Source organism: Magallana gigas, chromosome 6 (assembly GCF_963853765.1).
Source record: "Magallana gigas chromosome 6, xbMagGiga1.1, whole genome shotgun sequence".
In the NCBI taxonomy this organism is placed as follows: Eukaryota; Metazoa; Mollusca; class Bivalvia; order Ostreida; family Ostreidae; genus Magallana; species Magallana gigas.
Genome location: NC_088858.1, coordinates 46,785,193 through 46,806,509, shown reverse-complemented (window position 1 = coordinate 46,806,509; position 21,317 = coordinate 46,785,193). Strand labels below are relative to the sequence as shown.

Below are 21,317 nucleotides of genomic sequence, written 5' to 3'. Positions count from 1 at the left end.
GCGCAAGATTGTAAAATCTAAAAAATCCAGATGATTTCCGGATTTTTAAAAGGAATTTTCGTTGATTATTAATTAGTGAAGTTAGATTGAGAAAAAATAAAAACAAATTGGTAATCTTCAAGTACCGATGATGTTTAAAATATATAAATCAAAAGACAGTACTCTTCCGATTTCTCAGTATTAAAGTCCAAATATTCGAGTCTATTATTTTAATATAGTAGTATAGATAATGGCTGAGATGCAGAGTTATAAGTAAAAGTTATCAGACACTGAGTGTAACGTTTGCGCAAGTCTGTCAGTGTGACGGTGTTTTGTTTAGTTGTCTTACATTCACTATAGCTGAACAGAACATATTCTTAATAGTCAGATATATTCGTTTAAATTTCACACCTGTCTTTGTGATTTTTTTTCTTCTAAAAATATGCAATACGTAAGAAGGTCATCACTTAGGATCTACAAAAATGTGGGGACCAGTCAGCGAAGCGAGCAGACGCGAGCTGTCGCGTCATTACAGTCTTTCATAATAAAAAAAAAAAAGGGAGCGCAAGCGAGTGCATCATCATCTATGTACCTTTAGGGGGGCATAACCCTAAAAGGCTCTACAATGCAAGCTGACGAGTACTATAAGATAAACATATACTCTTTTCAAAGTGGAAACTAATGTTTAATACGTAGCAGGGTAAAAAGGGGGGGGCACCTACGAAGTTCTGTCTTCTCTTTCATTTGCTTTTGCTGCAACAACCCCCCCCCCCCCCGGCTTAACATGAATGCAGAATGCAACACCTCTTATTTTTTAAACTTCTGTGTAGTTATGAGCGAGGGTCAAAATTCTATAGGGTCAGTTTTCAACGTGTGTGTGTATGGGGGGGGGGGGGGGGGGGGGTGTAGTAGATCTACAGGCCTGGACTGGTTTTCTACTGGACCCAAGGACCCCATATGTCATGGTTTTCTACTGGACCTAAGAACCCTATATGTCATTTAATACTGACCCAGGGTCAGTTTTCTCCGAAGAAATTTGTCTCCTGAGTCAATATTCTACGGGGGTCACTTTTCGTCGTAACACAGGAAACCGTGGGATTTTGAGAAAATTTAACCACATTTGCATTGGCGTCGGAACCGGATGGGGACTTTTTGCACAGTTAGACTTAACCATAACTAATTTCCTTTTTTTCCGCTTGTCAAGGTTTCTATTAAGTCTTGCCCCCCCCCCCCCCCCCCCCCCCCCAAATTTCAATTTTCCCTTCCGACGCCTCTGACTCGCATAAAATAATGTAAGTCAGAATTCTTTTCCTTTTCTACATTTTTCTAAGTAAGCGATGCAGGCGAGGTCTCCGCGGTAAATACCTCCACTTCGAGGATAACTTTACCGGTATCGCATTTGGAGGGCCTAGCGACAGCCCGTGTCATACCTGAATTAATCGTAAGATCGTGACCATGCCTTTAACATTCCCCGTGAAAATCTCCACATCGGAAATGCATACAGGTGGAGAACCCTTACGAATTGTAGAAAGTGGACTCCCTGAGTTGCAGGGTGCGACTTTGCTGGATAAGATAAACTACATGAGAAACAACCTGGACGAATACAGAAAACTGTTGATGTGGGAACCACGAGGTCATTTTGATATGTATGGTGTCCTGCTCGTGACACCAGATATTGAATCTTGCGATTTTGCCTGTATTTTTATCCACAATGAAGGTTATTCTACAATGTGTGGTCACGCTGTCATAGCTTTGGGACGTTATGCCATAGAAAAAGGGCTCATTAAAACGATCACTTCTCCGGAGACTCAAGTCAACATCCAGTGTCCGTGTGGTCCCGTGACTGCTTACGTCACATATGACGGTCAGAAGACCGGAGCTGTCAGGTTCCAAAGTGTTCCATGCTTTGTTTTCAAACCAGGTAAAAGCACTGCCAATTTCATACCCTAATGAATGATGGAATCTTTTTAGAGTAATACTTAATTAAACCTTAAAAGGTTTCGCACGATTGAAGAAAAACTACTTTAAAAAAAGAATATGGATCTTCAAGACTTTATTCTATACCTTGGGATGCAACAAACTTGATTGCATCTGCAACAAACCGTAGTGCAGCACAAGGTTTCTATAAAGTTTTGTAAGGAAGATATATTTTGAAAATTCCAATTCTTTTTTATATTTTGTTTGAAGGAAACCCTCCGTTATCTTTTCGAAAATTCAGTAGGTCGCTCTAGAGGTCTCTGTGTATACATACAGTAGCCATTTGAGCAAACATTTTGTTATAAACAAACTGATCACAAACGAATACATCTTTTAATGATTAATCCGAAGACGTCATTTAACAAACGAGACACACTTTCTAAATTTTTCAGACTTGGCTGTAGAGGTCCCTGGCTATGGTCAGATAACGGTGGACATTGTTTATGGAGGCGCTTTCTACGCCATTGTACCTGCTGGACAGTACGGACTGGACATCCGGGAATCCAAGGTGTCAGAGCTAAGGGCGGCTGCTGGTGCCACAACAGGTATTGTGGTCCTTCACGGTCTGGTTTAAGCATTAAAGAGCGCTTTGAACAACAAACATAAAAGCAAGTAAAGAAACGATATCAGTAGTAATACCGATGGGTAGCGAAACTTTTTAACGTAAAGTCAAAAGATGGTTTTATGACAAAGATGAAGACGTCCAAAGAGTAGTTCAGTGCACCAGATGGCGCTACAATAGGTAACAAAGCACTCCGACGTTTGGTTCAGACCAAAATATTGCGCTTCAAAAAAACAACAAAGACCTAGCTCTACGGTAAAGGCCATCAGGTCAAAATATTATTTTATTATTATTGAAATTTAGATGAAACACTACATATTTGAGGCAGATGGGAATAAAGATAATTCCTTCTGATTATACATGGCCTTAAATTGTGCACAAAGCCTTCCTTTTTATCTGATTTGTTGATATTTCGAGACGATTTATTTCAGACATTTTGAGAAAACAATTGGAGTTGTCCCACCCAGAGACGGAGGGTGTGTCGTTCGTGTACGGTACGATTCTGACGGACGGAAACGACGACTACTCAGAGGAAATCACAGACACCATGTGTGTCTTTGCGGAACGAGAGGTAGGCGGTGTGATTTTATAGCCTCTAACTGTTAATTTCACTGAAATTAAAACAGGCTTTTAAAAATTCAAGAACGGCTAGCCATCTTTAGCTTAAACGATGTTCAGAATGGATATCCCTACACATATGAAAACGGTCCGTTTTGATACAATGAATTATAGAAAATCTATACACAAATCTGGTTTGTGACCCTGTCCTTCCACTGAATAATCAAAGTACTGAGAGTACTGAAAGACGGGGTCTTGAAAGTTTGAATTTGTAATTGTCCTGGATTTCCTCGTTTATGCTTCCAAAATTTATGAGTTTGAATTAGTTGTTACAATCTATGTTAATTCGGCTTTTTCGCAATTGTCTGATACTTTGTCTAAATTTTACTCAATCCCGGCCTTCATAATTGTAGAAAATTGACACAACGGTATATTATGTAAAATAAGACCCCAAGGAAAATTTTTAAAAATTACTACTAACCGGGAAAATCAAACAACTATATCAAAGTAGATAATTTTAATCATTAGATTTATTCAATTTTGTGATCCAAGGGAAAATCCACAAGTCGGACGGTATCCGTAATAAAAGTTTTATGAAAACCCTGAAAACTGCTGAATTAACAAACAAAGTGAACATTTGTATACCGATAACAAACACAGGCACCTGACGTTAGAAATGTTTTTTTTACAATAAGATTCCAAGAACTTTGACAATAAAAAGATTTGTCACGGTCGTCATTTTGATTTTTAAGACTGACTTATCTGACACATTTTTCTTCATTTGCGATTCATGCAAAATTAATAGGTAAAAATAAATCCGTTCGCCACTTACTACTTTTTTGTGTAAACCCGTGCATCACCCACACGAATTACGATACAACCGTTCCTTTTATTAATCAAAGTACTGAAGTACTGACGGGAGTTGATTTTATCGATTATCATTTATTTTTAAATCAACTTATCTTGCATGGCAATTAGTTTCTAGTCTGTATTTGAATTACGCACTTTTTGATTATATGAATTTTAGACTTTTCCGACAAGAATTTCGAGAAACCCCATATGAATCATGTTGTGTAATATTTAAAGATAGATTTCAAACTATATATAAGTAATCGAAGCAATTCTAAAAAAATTATGGATCCAATCACTATTGATATCGAACTCTAGTCTCGTTCAACCAGACGCTCGGCTGTCTCCGTTAATCTCCGACAAGCAAGAGAGCCTTTCTGCTTGTCGGAGATTTACGGAGACAGCCGAGCGTTTGGTTGAACGAGGCTATATTAAACTCTGGCGTAGGATTACATGAGACTATAAAAATATCTTAGTTGTTCGTATTATATAAAATCTGACTATTTTCAACGTGTTTATTGATAAGTTTCCTTGAAGAACAATGCTTCAGCATACATAACTTTGAATTTTTCTATTTTTTTCAAGAACTAAGTCTTGTCAGCGTTGATGATTTCTGCTTAGGTCCAAACACTGTTTCACTTTCGGTTTGCCAGAGTAACTGCATTGGAGAGTTGATTAAAATCAACTCCCAAAAATCATACTCCGAAAATCAAAGACATAAATAACAGAGATTGTCAACTCCGCCATTAGCGTGTAAATGTTACGGGACCAACCTTATTTTGAGAACTACAAGTGCAACAGCAATCTTGTATAAGTCATTAAATTTGAACCTGATAGTGAACATGAACATGAACCTGTAAATATTTTAAGCATGTTTTATTTATGAAATATTTACAAAACCTCTTTATTTAGTTTTTAAATTACTTTTTTAAAACTTATTGACTTTTCACAAAGTAATGGTAATGCATTAATTTACTCATGTAATTGTAATGTAATGCATTACTTCAAGAAAATTAAGTAATGATAATGATAATTTAATGCCCTAATTCATGAAGTAATGGTAATGTAATGCATTATTTTACAATGTAATTAACCCCAAGCCTGATTCCAACTAAGCCGGAAAACATGAACATTAACATATTTAACTTTGTTCTTCAATCGATAAAATTGTATATATTATATGATGTATCTTCTAAAATGTATAATCTATTATAGATTTTGCTTACAATGCATTGTTTTAAAATTCAAATTCAGTTTAATCAACTAAAGAGCCAACGAACGAGAAGGCAAATTCAGACTTGTTTTTATTTTCTCTGTACAAAATTCCTTTCGAGACGAATAGCAGTCATACCGCAAGTAGACTGGAAGCCAATGAAACACCTATCTAATTTGTAAAACATCTGTGTATAACCCGTCCCGATTTTAACCTCGGCTTGCGCATGAAGTTTGGTAGTATTAAGGTGAAAGTTGTCAAAATAAAATTCACAACTTTTCAAAAATGGCACTTTGTGTTTGGGAACTTTAATTTCGATTCCACCATCAACCTCTTCTATTGATTAATGAGCTCGTGCACCAACTGAATCGTCAACGGCGCTGTGCATTCAGTTACGTAACTCATTCCACATATGAACCCGAGCAAGAATATTTTGATCAATAAAACTATTTGTTTATTTTCTAAATAGAATTTTGTTAATACACAGAGGACTTAAAAAGATTTAATCTGTGTTTTTATAATACATATTTACTGAAATGCATGAAAACTTTCTGCACTATTTTCTTACGCGTAGACTCAAATCATGTGTTCTTCGCGTGCCTTCCGGTTTGAGACTTCGACTGACAGTAAACCAATAGACGGGGTCACGTGACCCCGTCTAAAAATGACCGGAATGAGTGGACTTTGCTACAATAGACGATATGTACGTGACTGAAATAAATTAAGCAGATCTGAAAATACTCGTTTACATACCACGTGACTTTATTTATCGCTAATTTCTCACATGTTAGAGAGAAACTTGGCAATCAGAAACAAAATTTGTTATTAATACAACTTACTCATAATCATTAATGTATTCTTATAAACGAAGGTAGATGACAGATAATGTGACGTCGAACACGCTTATCGAAGCTACATGTACTAGTATATCACGTACGTCACTCGTGACACGGTAACAATATGAAAACAATATAAAAGCTTTAAAAGCGAGTTCACACCATGTTTCATTCATTCATGATTTATTTCCCTCATATCAGGATTATTTCAGAACATACAATTATACATACATGCAACACATATAATTATAAGACAAAGCATAAGTATTTACATATATACACCAAAAAAAACAACAACAACAAAAGGGGGGGGGTCCTACACGGGGGAGAGGACACTCACATACACAGGTTTTGCTGCTAACATTTGGTTAGATAAATCCATCGTTTATATCTATCAAATAATTATTTGCAGTTAGGTATACTGGGGTTTTATTGTAAGTTGACATAACTATGGCAAAAAAATTTTGACAAAAATAATATCTTGTGATATATATAGTTTCAAAAAGTGGTATTGTTTTGGTAAAATAATTACAACAGTACATATGGTTTAACAGGTTGATAGGTCACCGTGTGGGTCAGGGACATCGTCCAGAATTGCTCTTCAGTACTTAAAGAACAAGGTCAAGGTTAACCAATCAAGGACGTTCAGAGGTCCTTCTGGAGACGTGTTTACTGCAAAGGTCGTCAAAGAGGTCAACTGTGGAAAATACCGAGCTGTTGTCACTGAAGTTAAAGGTCATGGCTATTTCTGTGGAAATTCTACATTAACCTTGGAAGAAAACGATGTCACCGGAAGAGGGTTTCTTTTACAGTAGCAGACTTGCAGTTAGATTAATTTTACCTATTAAGCACAAAAAATAGCAGAGAACCGAATGGACTTATAAACAATAGTTATATTTTCATCGTATACTTGGAAATCAAAAATGTAGTTATAATACACTTCCTTATATAATATACAGCTTATTGAAATAATAGTTTTGATTTGATACTGTATCGTAATAGAGCGTAGTTCATTTAAACAATAAAATGCTTTCTATGGTGATCCATTCGGGATAATACATAACCCGCGTTAGCGGGTTGTGTTAATTTTTTCTGCACTGATCGCTACCTTCATAACCCGCATGAATCATCAAAGAAAGCAGTTTATTGTTTATATTAACATCTTCCTTTTAGATAATTAATAAATTGATTGTGAAAAGTTAGTAAAATTCACTAAATTACTGTTAAAGTACATAAGTACGTTAGCTAAAAGAAACAGCCAAATCGTGTCTTGTGAGACTTTGAGTCTGACATCATCATAATTTTTTCATGCAGTCCGTGGTTTTCCCTTGGTTTGGACCAATCGATAAACAGGGCGTGTCATTTTCAGTCCTGTCACTTTCTTGTCAGTTGCAGGCTATGTAGATTTCGACCAATCGATGAACGGGGTGTGTAGATTTAAGTCTGGCTGTTTCTATAATTTATTAATAAGCATTTTCATACATAAATATTCTCGATCCTTGATCTATAAGTGCTAATGCATAATTCAGTCCAAACTTGTATATATATATATATATATATATATATATATATATATATATATATATATATATATGTATATGTATATGTATATATATATATATATATATATATATATATATATATATATATATATATATATATATATATATATATATATATATATATATATATATATATATATATATATATATATATCTGTTCGAATGTTTTAAATATATATTTACAATATACAAGTTTTAACTGTTGATGACTGTACATGTATATATAGTAATAAATTACAGATTACATTTGGAATCAAGTCAGTTTTTCTTTTCAAAATAATCCTTAAAGCTGGATTGAAGGTGATCAATTGAACTGCCAGTCAATAGACTGCGATCTCTAAGACCGCCGGTCAATACACTGCGATCTATTGGACCGGCAACGTATTTTAGAAAAAGTTTAATTGCTACAAGGTTAAAAGATAACTTAATTATATATGGTATGAAAACCTTCTGTAAATTGTACTTGGGAATTAGGTAATAAAACAATTATTTAATGCCTGAACAGTCAATAGACCCGAATTTTTTCCCTTGGTGCAGGGAACAGTTCAGTATGTTCTATTGCCCTCGGCCGTTGGCTTCGGGCAATAGATCATACTAAGCTGTTTCCTGCACCAAGGGAAAAATATTCGGGCGTATTGACTGCTCAAGCATTAAATAATTGTATAATGTTTCGATAACTGTGTTACTTTCTTAATACCGAACAGCACAGTCAGACAGAGATAGGCGGTTTATTTTTAAATTGACAATTATAATTTGTTTTTGTTTGTTGACATTTTAAGTCCATTTTTTATTATGCACTTACTCGGGCAAAGCGAAAGTGAAACAGTGTTTGGACATAAGCACAAATCAATACCGCTGACAACACTTAGTTCTTGAAAATGATCGATAAGTTCGATATGTATTCTGAAGCATTGTTTTTCAAGAAAACTTGTTTATTAATACCATGAAAATAATAAGATTTTAAATTGTACAAACAGTTTAGATATTTTTTAAAGTCGTATGTATTCCTACGCTAGAGTTCAATGTAGTCTCGTTCAACCAGACGCTTGGTTGTCTCCGTTAATATCCGACAAAACAGTCTCTCTTGCTTGTCGGAGATAAACGGAGACAGCCGAGCGTTTGGTTGAACAAGACAAGAGTTCATTCTTGCCTGGATCCATACAAATTCTCAGAAATATTTCGATAACTGATACTACTTGCCATGCAAAATCACATATCGTTGATTTTGAATAAATGATAATCGATAAAATCAACTTCCGTCAGTACTTCAGTACTTTGATTAAGCTTATGCTACTAAAATATCTTTAGTTACCAAATATCTTATTAATCAAAGTACTGAAAATACTGTAAAGCGGTTAGCAGGCTTGTTTTCAAGGTATTGGGAAAACATGCAACAATATTTTATTTGGGATCTTGAAATATTTCCCGGGGGGGGGGGGGGGGGGTTTCGAGGGATCATTGAATTTGACGGGGAAGGGGGTGTGAGGCCTAATTTCGATAATTATTCCTTATTTTACGCAAGTACTTAATTCCGCGACTCCGCTATTTTGTATCAAATCGCAAGAATATAAAATCGCGATCAATTTTTTTTGTTATAATGGAAATTACACTTACTTACGAAACAGTAAGTCTGAGAAATTATTCGGGTGCCAGTTTATTACTTGCTGAAATACCTTTTAAACATTTATTTAGGCCCTGTAATTAATTCAATTACCAATTCTATTTCCAAGGGGAGTCTATGTATTTAAAACATTTACCTATGATTTGTTTGTGAATTAAATTCATCTATTAGAATTATTTGTCTTTGTCTTCTCTTTTCGTTTATTGTCATGCATCAAAACTCATTCAAACAAGCTGCGCTTGGGTACGTTACAATCAGCAATGAACTAAACAATCAATCTATCAAAATCAATCAATGAATTAGTCAGTCAATAAATAACAAAATGATTTAATCAATAGGTTAAAACAATTAAAAGTATTAAACAATGTTTTGCTTTAGTCAATGTTTCATTATGACAATCAATCAATGTAAATGTGAAATAGTTTAAATCACAGATTTACTCAAGTGAACCATAAAAACTTACTTGTTCTATGACTTTCACTAAGATTAAAGAAATGTAGTGTGAAAATTGTTTTAAAAAAAGAGGAAGAAGACACAGTCATTAGCGGAAACGTTTAGTGTAAGACTACCGGAAACCCATGTTGCCAGGATATATGTTTTAGCTAAAGGTACTATACTTACTTAAAGGTACTTTCCGTTCAGGGACGGATTTTTCGAAATTTGTGAAAAGATGCTATACCTCATTGTTATCGTGTTATCGTAACAATGCCTTTAACATTCCCCGTGAAAATCTCCACAACGGAAATGCATACAGGTGGAGAACCCTTACGAATTGTAGAAAGTGGACTCCCTGAGTTGCAGGGTGCGACTTTGCTGGATAAGATAAACTACATGAGAAACAACCTGGACGAATACAGAAGACTTTTGATGTGGGAACCACGAGGTCATTCCGATATGTTTGGAATGCTGCTCGTGACACCAGATATTGAGTCCTGCGATTTTGCCTGTATTTTCATCCACAATGAAGGTTATTCCACAATGTGTGGCCATGCTTTAATAGCTTTTGGACGTTATGCTATAGAAAAGGGACTCGTTAAAACGACCACTTCACCTGAGACCCGAGTCAACATCCAGTGTCTGTGTGGTCCCGTGACTGCTTACGTCACATATGACAGCCAGAGCACCGGTGCCGTCAGATTCCAAAGTGTTCCGTGCTTTGTCTTCAAAACGGGTAAAAGTCCTGCTAATTTCCTCTTCTGATTACTAGTAATCAATGCATTTTCAAATTGCTTTTAAATACTTTCTAAAATAGATTATTTTATATATGATTATTTATATAGCAATGTAGGTAGTGACCTTCACTTCTGTTTAGAATAAATCTGGCATTTTTTTTTTAAATGGTAGTGCATCACAAATATTTATAATGGTTTGCAAGAACGAGTCGCTTGATGATTTGTTGCGGATGCAAATGTAAAGTCGCGTCAAAATATAGTTTCGCAGGGCGTGCATAAATTTTGTAAATTCAAAGATTGTGTTCAAATGATAAAGCTATTTAAAAATGTTGTTAACTATTATTCATTAACTATTATTCATGGTAAAGTAACAAAAATATATGTTAAAGTGACACGGTGACTCAAAATGGATGTTTTAATTTTTCATTGTGACAACGGAAATTAGAAGATATATACGAAATTTCATCTTACGGAAGGTGTCTCGCATTATAAGTCATCACCTATTAGTTTACAAGTCATTAAAACTCATCCGGAAATTGCACTTGTAAACAAACCGAGTTGTTATGGAAATTGATATTAGTGTCAACTGATTGCGATTGATGTCTAGAAAAATAGTTTTAGTGATATATAAAAAATTAAAACCGTGTAAAAACTGGATAATTGCTAAATCATTGGTTTGGGCGTTTATATGTCCCTTTAAAATACATGTATAGTACAGCAGATTTCTACGATAGAACAGCGTCATTTTCCCGCCAAATGCTGACCAAAAATGAGGCCTAACTGAAAAGGGCTATTAAATTTCTAATGATAAAGAGACAAAAAACATTTATTTAAAATATATTTATTTTATAGATGTCTTTATATGATGAAGTTACAATTTCATAAACAACTTTTGAGATTTTTACCATTTTCTAGAATCATTCCTATTTAGTTAAAAACGTGGATCCATGTGTTGTCGTCATGTATTTTGAGGAAAGTTCTTCAACTTTAGATTATTAGAGTGTCAATGATACATTTTTCTGTGTAAAAATTATTCATTCTTGCCAACAAGAATTATCGAATGTCTTTGTACCGTAATCAACCATGCAAAGTTTCATACGTCTTGCAAACACAGATGTGCGCACTGTTTGCTAGTGACGCAAGACTGGTGACCGTATTTGCTACGGACATGAAGAACTATATACACCTGTTTTTCTTCACAAGTTCAGTGTTTTTCACTTAGAGATCAGCTGAGCGCAGTGAAAAAAATTTCAGAGTCAAATGGCTTGGATATGAGGTAACCCATGCATATCTATTCTTGTAAAATAAGTTGCTTTATTGATAGATAGAGTTGCTGTTTTAGATTACTACATTCGTTTAAACACAATGGCCACTGAAACAGTTATTTCATCATTTAATGATTGTTCAAAAGACGCGATTTTAACCAATACAAAGAAGATGGGGGAATAAGATGGCGCAAATGCCCATTCGGTTTAGTAGTGAAATACAATTTTGAATTTATTTTTTCAAAATGAAATCTATTCAAATATATTATAATACAAGTTTGCAAAAGTATCATTTCTAACTATATTCAGTTTATAAAATATTTAACAAAAGATAAGAAAAAAAAATGTTGCCAGAAATTTTTGCGGCATCGAACCCATAACATAATCAAAGTACTGAGAGTACTGAAAGACGGGATCTTTGAAAGTTTGAATTTGTAATCGTCCTGGATTTCCTCGAATATGCTTTGAATTAGTTGTTACAATCTATGTTAATTCGGCTTTTTTGCAATTGTCTGATACTTTGTCTAAATTTTACTCATTTCCGGCCTTCATAATTGTAGAAAATTGACACAACGGTATATTATGTAAAATAAGATCCCAAGGAAATTTTTTTAAAAATTACTACTATAACCGGGAAATCAAACAACTATATCAAAGTAGATAATTTTAATCACTAGATTATTCAATTTTGTGATCCAAGGGAAAATCCACAAGTCGGACGGTATCCGTAATAAAAGTTTTATGAAAACCTCGAAAACTCTAAAACTGCTGAATTAACAAACAAAGTGAACATTTGTATACCGATAACACAGGCACCTGACGTTAGAAATATTTTTTTATACAATAAGATTCCAAGAACTTTGACAATTAAAAGATTTATCACGGTCGCCATTTTGATTTTTTAAGATCGACTTATCTGACACGATTTTCTTCATTTGCGATTCAGGCAAAATTAAAAGGTAAAAATAAATCCGTTCGTCACTTACTACTTTTTTGTGTAAACTCGAGCATCACCTACACGAATTACGATACAACCGTTCCTTTCATTAAAAATCATACTCCGAAAATCTGAGACATAAGTAACAAAGATTGTCAACTCCGCCATTAGCGTGTAAATGTTACGGGACCAACCTTACTTTGAGAACTACAAGAGCAACAGCAATCTTGTATAAGTCATTAAATTTGAACCTGATAGTGAATATGAACCTGTAAATATTTTAAGCATGTTTTATTTATGAAATATTTACAAAAACTCTTTATTTAGTTTTTAAATTACTTTTTTTAAACTTATTGACTTTTCACAAAGTAATGGTAATGCATTACTTTACTCATGCAATGGTAATCTAATGCATTATTTCAAGAAAATTAAGTAATGGTAATTTAATGCCCTAATTCATGAAGTAATGGTAATGTAATGCATTATTTTACAATGTAATTAACCCCAAGCCTGATTCCAACTAAGCCGGAAAACATGAACATTAACATTTAACTTGGTTCTTCAATCGATAAGATTATATGATGTATAAGTCTTCCAAAATGTATAATCTTTTATAGATTATGCTTACAATGCATTGTTTAAAATATAAATTCAGTTTAATCAACTTTTAAAAGAGCCAACGAACGAGAAGGCAAATTCAGACTTGTTTTTTTTTCTTTGTACAAAATTCTTTAGAGACGAACAGCAGTCATACCACAAGTAGACTGGAAGCCAATGAAACACCTATTTAATTTGTAAAACATCTGTGTATAACCCGTCCCGATTTTAACTTCGGCTTGCGCATGAAGTTTGGTAGTATTCAGGTGAAAGATTGTCAAAATAAAATTCACAATTTTTCAAAAATGGCACATTGCGTTTGGGAACTTTAATTTCGATTCCACCATCAATCTCTTCTATTGATTAATGAGCTCGTACACCAACTGAATCGTCAACGGCGCTGTGCACTCAGTTACGTAACTCATTCCACATTTGAACCCGAGCAGGAATATTTTGATCAATAAAACTATTTGTTTATTTTCTGAATAGAACTTTGTTTATACACAGAGGACTTAAAAAAGATTTAATGCGTGTTTTTATTATACATATTTACTGAAATGCATGAAAACTTTCTGCACTATTTTCTTTCGCGTAGACTCAATTCATGTGTTCTACGCGTGCCTTCCGGTTTGAGACTTCGAATAGACGGGGTCACGTGACCCCGTCTAAAAACCCTAGATATGTAAGGATAGCTTAGGTCAGGTACTCTAACCACTGAGCCATCTCAGACACAACAAAGTAGGCTGTTTAAATATTATGTGTGACTTTGACCACGAATTCACGGACTTGTATTATTTTTTCAAAGCGTTCAATTGTTGAGATACAACATGATATTTTTAATGTATAGTGGGTCATCTCTCCACGTTTTTGTTGATTGAAATCGGTTTGTTTTCCAATAGACCTTATTTAGACTATGAGAAAAATATGGAGCACAGACCCACTCTATAAAAGAAAATGCCTTAAAAGTTCTAAAAAATGACAGTATTTGCAGGTTTTGATACGTACACGCCTGTTTGAGTCAACATATTCCAAGTATTGAACATGTTTATAGGTTAAAAATCAATGACATTGTTTTAAATGATTTTTTTTTTAAATATCAGATTTATTGATATCTTAATTTTTCAGTAGCTTGTCCGACCGTGTATGGGCAGTTTACACGCCTTATCCACCCATCTTCTTTCTATAGAAAGGTTTTACATCGGATATCTAAATTTTACAGACTTGGCTGTAGAGGTCCCTGGCTATGGTCAGATTACGGTGGACATTGTTTATGGAGGCGCTTTCTACGCTATTGTACCTGCCGGACAGTACGGACTGGACATAAAAGAATCTAAGATGTCAGATCTAAGGGAGGCTGCTGGCGCCACAACAGGTAACGAAGTCTTCCAATGTTTGGTTTAAACATAAGAGAGAACTAAAAGAGAAACAAAATCCTCTATTGTTGGCTCGAGCCATCGATACAGGCCATCAGTTAGCACTATGATAGGTCACACAGCTTTCCAACGTCTAATTAAGGTCATCTCTACATATGTACAAAGTTTTGTTTACACCATCAGAGAGCGCAAAAATTGACAACAACATACTCTAAAGTTTGATTTAGACCAAACAGGACAATGATTCTTTCGAAGTGGAAAAGGATTAGCAAATAGCATTCCAACCCCGGATATGCACTACTAGTATCCATGCTTGTACGAAATATGATATCAAAAATGTGTCTAGCATGGACTCACCTTGAAAGATGTTCGAATTCGTAAATACGAAGAAATTTTCATCAGTATTTTGGCAGAATTGGTTGTAGATTAACAACAGATAATCAAAGCCAATATTGAAATATATGTTACCATCCAGTAACTACCGGGAAATTATGCTCTTGTCAGTGCCAGGCAAGGTCCTTAACAGGATACTGCAAAGCAGTCGACCTAAAACTCCGTAATCTCCAGGCTGGATTTAGAAGCAACAGATAGCTAGCCTGCGTATCATAACTGAGCAATCATTGGAGTGGAAGTTCCCGCATCATGTCAACTTCATCGACTATGAGAAGGCGTTTGACAGTATGAACAGAGAGACTCTCTGGAAGATGCTGAGGCACTATGGAGTACCTGAGAAACGTGTCTACCTAATTCATATCACATACCAAGGCATGAAATGTAGAGTTACCCATGCTGGCCAGATGTATGACAGTTTTGAAGTCAAACAGGAGTTCGACAAGGATGTGTGTTGTTGCCATTTCTCTTCGTCATGGTTATTGATTGGATTGTAAAGACTACCACATCGGGCAGGAGGAATGGAATATAGTAAACACTCTTGACACAACTTGACGACCTAGACTTTACTGATGACCTGGCTCTCCTTTCACCTAACCAGAATCAGATAAAGGACAAGACAACTTACCTGGCAACTACATCAGCAGGAATTTGACTAAGATCCAGGCACGTAGCATCAGGGGGGGCCAGGGGGGGGGGCTTTTTCTCGCAGCAACAAATTTTTTAAAATTTACATATAAAAAATTGAATTATCATGGAGTTGGCCCCCCCCCCCCCCACTTTTTTGGGAGTATGTCAAAAATTGATATGAAAATAAGGAAATGAGGAGTTAAATTGAAGTTACATACTACACCAGCCCCCCCCCCCCCCCCCCGGATTAGGATTTTAAAGATTTTGGAAAATATTAAATTTCCCTTTTTTTTTCTTTTTATTTGATTTTTTGTTAGTCTGCCCCCCCCCCCCCCCCCCACTTTCAAAAACGATGCTACGTGCCTGAGATCAGCCTGAATAAAATAGAATTGATGAAGATAAACACCACTGCCAAGATACCAGTTACATTCGGTGATAATCTATCAAAGAGGTTGAATCCTTCATCTACCTTGGGAGTGTGGTGGACAGACTGGGTGGCACATACTCTGACATCAAGTCAAGAATTGGCAAGGCAAGAACTGCATTTTCCAGATTTAAGAACATGGGCCTCTAATATCATCCGCATTATTACGAAGCTGCAAACGTTAAGTCCATCCTACTGAATGGAGCGGAGACGACTTAGAGGACTACAAAAGCATCCCTGCAGAGGGTTTAGACCTTCTATAACACCTGTCTCAAGCGTATCTTCAACATTAAATGGCCTAAGAGGATCACAAATGAAGACCTGTAGAGGAAAGCAGGACAAGAACCAATGGAGATGCAAATAAGACGTTTGAAGTGGGGCTAGATAGCACACCTTGAGAAATCCACCATCATTACATGCAAGGCCCTTAACTGGAATCCCCAGAGCAAGAGGAAGAGGGAACATCCAAGAAACTCCTGCAGGTAGAATGCAGAGGTAGAGCTATAGGACTAGATATGACCTGGAACAGTGTCGCCAGAGCAGCCCGGAACCAGAGGACTGTTGTTGATGGCCTATGTTCCTCACGGAACGATAAGCTTAAGTAAGTAAGTAACAGTTAATTTCATAATGTTTTTTGTGTCTACCTGAGGAGCCAGGGATTTGAATCTTTCCCAGTGAAATGGAGAAATTGAATCTGCAATGGAAATTTGGTGACAAAGATAGTTCTGGAAATAGTAAACGCCCATGTATTGGTCGAAAAATATAAGCCAGATCCTTTCATTCTGCTTGTGTAGCTTTGATCAGGTAGTAATAGTCCGATCCACACTTTGCAAAATGTGTTTCCCTTTGCGGCTCAACCCAAAGATCCAGAGAAAAAACAAACTTTCCCCTTCTTTATGCAATCCAATATTTTTGCATCTGATGAATTTTTTTTTTAAATTATTCCTTCGATGGGTGGGATGCCCCATCCGGACCATCAGATGACACAATGAAAACGGATTTTGCTGTGCTGGGATTTGATGGAGGGATCTGATGTCCAGGGTCTGGGTCAAATGATAGAATTAACAATGTATGCATGGGTGTGACCAGTTGCAGTCCATGCATACATGCTGAAATGGAACATTGGGATTTGGGACAGAAACCTTTGAAATCAATACATCTAATAACTTAAAGGATTTTATGTTTATTTCAATATAAAACCTACCTCTCTATTTGGTGGAAATTTAGAAAATACTAGACTATGTATGTATTTACAGATATTTTGAGGAAACAATTAAAGTTGTCCCATCCAGACACGGAAGGCGTGTCGCATCTCTTTGGCACAATTATGACGGACGGAAATGACGAAATCACAGATACCATTTGTGTCTTTGCAGAACGCGAGGTAGGCCATGTAAATGTGGGATTCCATTTAGAAACCAAGAAAAAATTCTACAATTTTTAGAACTAATTTAGAGAGGTCTATTATAAATCCCAAGATAACTCTTTAAACTTGATATTATAACCGTTTACGGATGTTTACACTGGGACGTTTGAACATAATCAAAGATTTATCCCGTAACATCTTTTAAAAATGCATAGAAATGTTAAATAGTCATAAAACAAAACTGGTAATCGCCATCTTTCTCTTTTGTTTTAAATCATTATTCATCATTTTAACATTAATTTCACAAATCAAGAGCATTGTTTATTCGACAGTTTTCGTTTTGGAATTAATAATAAGTAGTGTATGTGTAACAGATTGTCAGTTTGGATTTTTATAGTCTTTCTCTCATTTTTCCAATAAAAAACGACAAAATAAAACTGTACATCGTTCTTCCTTTGTTGCCTATGGCTGAATTCCTCCACATACTAGAATTAGTCCCATTATCTTATGTTGTAAATAACAACATTAAAGCAATAGACTGAAAAGGATAATCTTATTGTGATCCATATAGTGTTGGTTTGGAAAAAATAATAATAACTGTACATATGGTTTAACAGGTCGATAGGTCACCATGTGGGTCAGGGACATCGTCCAGAATTGCTCTACAGTACTTCAAGAACAAGGTCAAGGTTAACCAATCAAGGACGTTCAGAGGTCCTTCTGGAGACGTGTTTATTGCAAAGGTCGTCAAAGAGGTCAACTGTGGAAAATACCGAGCTGTTGTCACTGAAGTCAAAGGTCAAGGTTACTTCTGTGGAAATTCTACTTTCACCTTGGAAGAAAACGATGTCACCGGAAGAGGATTTCTTTTACAGTAGCACTTGCGTGTTATACATATATAGGCTATATTAACCGTTTTCCAAGTTTATGCTACTTAAATGTCTTCAGTTATCCAATAGCTTATTAAACTTTTTTTTATCCCTGTATAGTTTACAATGTATATTTTTATACTGAAAATAATCGTCAGTTGGAATTGGACTTTCAGTGCAATAAATCCAAAACTCATGGAAAAGTATTTCCAGTTGCATCTATAGCGCGTGTTGGCTTGTTAGAAGTCTTACAAATCTGGGTCCAAGAACAAAGGATAAATAAACTGTTGGTCTAGTCATTGGTCTCAATGGGGAAAGCGTCCCGTATTGTGTAGCTGTCTAAGAAGTTTTCATTAGTGAAGTCAGTGTCTTTTATTTAACAAGGACTAAAATTTTTGGAAAGGACCAAATATTGTGTGAATACAAATAGGCGAATAGTAACTAAAATAGACTTTTCTCCTACTGTAAATGTATGCCTTACTCTGTTCATCTTCCTCTCGTTGCATACTTCGAATTCCTCCTGCCTCTAATTTCTTCTACAGTGAAATATTTAAACAGTGGAAAATTTGATCTTTTTAAATAAATAGGCATAAACTTTAACGGATACATGTCGTTGAAACAGTTATTTTTATACAAACCAACGGACACTTTCTGTCGAATTTCTTTATTTTTGGATCCTCGAAAAAGAGGAAATTATATGATTTTTTTTATTCGAAGGAATAGCAGTTATGTTAATGTACACTCCAAAAGTATTGTACATATTCGAGCATTAAAAGTTATCGCTTGTTGGCATCATGTGCTACAAGTTTGGTTTCCTCATTTGGCACATGTTGACTGCAGTAGGACTCGCTGCAGGACTCGCTGCTCTACAGCAAAGTACATTTAACAAGGTTGTTTGTTCATAACAACAACTATGGTGGCAAAGAACAACATCTTGGCTCACAATCGGGATCTCACCATCAGTAGATATCTTAAGACCGACACTACCGACCGTGGGCGTTTCCAAGATCATACACCATAAAACGGTACTAGTTATGAACCTTGGATAACTAGATTATCTAAAATCAAATGAGTTAACTCTTTTACGGGAACAAAAAACAAACAAAATATAAAAAATAGAATTAATTAAAGCCTTTTTAATCTTTACCCGGCCACTTTTTTAAAGTTCCATTATTATTTTGAAACTATTTTAAATTCATTTTTGGGGAATTTTGAAGAAACAATACCGGTATATGCATAATGAATGAAATGTCCTTATTGAACCTGGCATATTTATTTAAAAATAAAATCTGCCTTTTTTCCTTGGTTGATACATAGTAACAATGTATTTCCAAACATTTTGAAAAAGCAATTGGAGTTGTCCCACCCAGAGACGGAGGGTGTGTCGTTCGTGTACGGTACGATTCTGACGGATGGAAACGACGACTACTCAGAGGAAATCACAGACACCATGTGTGTTTATTTGCAGAACGAGAGGTAGGTGAAATAACCTTTGGAGAAGCCTTTACATGTTATGTAAGAACCAAGAAAGATTCTGAGTTCTACATGTCTTTATTTTGAGCGAATATCAAAAAGTTTAACAGAAAGGTCAATTATGCCAAAATGTCTCATAAAATGATATTAAAACGAATATTCACATAAGATTCTTTGAATATTATATAAATAGTGCCTGTTTGGGAGGGTAACAGTTGAAATTGACACCCCTCGAAAACCATTGTCAACCGACGCGAAGCGGAGGTTGACAATGGTTTTCGAGGGGTGTCAATTTCAACTGTTATCCTCCCAAACAGGCACTATTTATTTTGTTATTCTGAATGTCTTAATTTTTAAGAAAATTTTACTGATTTTATATAGGAATAATTTAATTCTGAATGTAACGCCTCATTTGATTGGCTAAACAAATTCATATATATCGTATAACATAACTTGCCTACGTCACAATACGACGCGCATGTGAAACGTATTAATCCGCTTGACGTTACGTTTAAATTTTGTACAAATTAACATATTCTAACTAATTAATGGGCCTTATTATCTAATTTAAATAGTAGAAAATTAAATTATAAGGAATAAATTTAATTTCTACTTATGTTATACGAGTATAACATAACTTGGAACAGTTTACGCTTTTTTATAAACCGCTTCGCGGTTTATAAAGCGTAAACTGCCCCAAGTTATGTTATATTGTGTAACATAGGTAGAAATTATATTCATTCCTTAAATAACGTGAATTCTACAGCGAACCATACGCGCATAATTTTCGCGCATGTAACAATTTGTAATGTTACCCGTTGCTAAGTGCGTTGCTAACGCTGAGGGTAATAGAACGGATTATGAACTGCGTCTTAACCAATCAGATTTCAGTATTTAACATGAAAGTATAACAAAATCAAATATTAAGCCTAAAACATTCTTTTAAAAGCATAGAAATGTTGAAAAGTATCATACACATATTGGTCGTCACCCTACAAGATTCATACTAGTATTTATGTAAAGTTTAAGTATTTTTTCTAAATCATTATTGATTATTGTAACATATCAGGATCAATGTACTCCCCCCCCCCCCCCCCCTAGTTTAGAATGAATAATAAATAGGTAGTGTGTAAAACATTTTTGAATTTCGCAGTCATTATTCCACTTTTCCAATATGAAACAAAACATAACCGTACATTGCCTGAATCTTGTACGGTCAACTATAGTTTTGTGGTTGGTCTTATAGCTGAATTCCTTTACATACGAGAATTAGCTCTCATGGTATTTTGTAAACTGAGATACAATGTATATTTTTAGCCAAAGACTTCGAATGATCGAAGATCTATAAACGGTGTTGTTTCTGTAAATATGACACTAACAGATCGGATTTTACAGGTCGATAGGTCACCGTGTGGGTCAGGGACATCGTCCAGAATTTCTCTTCAGTACTTCAAGAACAAGGTCAAGGTCAACCAGTCAAGGACATTCAGAGGTCATTCTGTTTACTGCAAAGGTCGTCAGAGGTCATCTATGTACGGGAACACCAAGCTGTTTTAATGTTTTAACTGAAGTCAAATGTTAAGGTTACCTGTGTGGAGATTCCACATTCCTCTGAAAGAATGTCATTGCAATTTTGTTTGTAGCACACTGGCGGAAATTTCGTT

The 21,317-nt window shown here is 35.3% G+C and overlaps 1 protein-coding gene across 4 annotated transcripts; it reads left to right on the top strand.

The window, feature by feature from the left end:
- The first annotated feature begins 1,248 nt into the window (after positions 1–1,248).
- LOC105346271 (trans-L-3-hydroxyproline dehydratase) lies at positions 1,249–21,317 on the top strand. Of its 4 annotated transcripts, none has more exons than XM_066088893.1 (4): positions 1,249–1,900; positions 14,348–14,500; positions 17,202–17,329; positions 17,929–18,189. In XM_066088893.1, the coding sequence occupies exons 1-4, from the start codon at positions 1,435–1,437 to the stop codon at positions 18,187–18,189; spliced, it is 1,008 nt and encodes a 335-aa protein (XP_065944965.1). In that variant the 5' UTR covers positions 1,249–1,434. The 4 variants fall into 4 exon arrangements, with proteins under 4 accessions (XP_065944965.1, XP_011453079.3, XP_065944966.1 ...); XM_011454777.4 differs by lacking the exons at positions 14,348–14,500; positions 17,202–17,329; positions 17,929–18,189 and adding exons at positions 2,349–2,501; positions 2,950–3,089; positions 6,529–7,510 and having other exon boundaries at positions 1,254–1,900; XM_066088894.1 differs by lacking the exons at positions 1,249–1,900; positions 17,929–18,189 and adding exons at positions 9,730–10,328; positions 21,049–21,317.

Coding starts and splice junctions, on each gene's coding strand:
- LOC105346271 (XM_011454777.4), top strand. CDS start 1,435: ATGCCTTTAACATTCCCCGTGAAAATCTCCACATCGGAAATGCATACA. Junction 1,901..2,348: donor ATGCTTTGTTTTCAAACCAG/GTAAAAGCACTG, acceptor TAAATTTTTCAG/ACTTGGCTGTAGAGGTCCCT. Junction 2,502..2,949: donor GGCTGCTGGTGCCACAACAG/GTATTGTGGTCC, acceptor GATTTATTTCAG/ACATTTTGAGAAAACAATTG.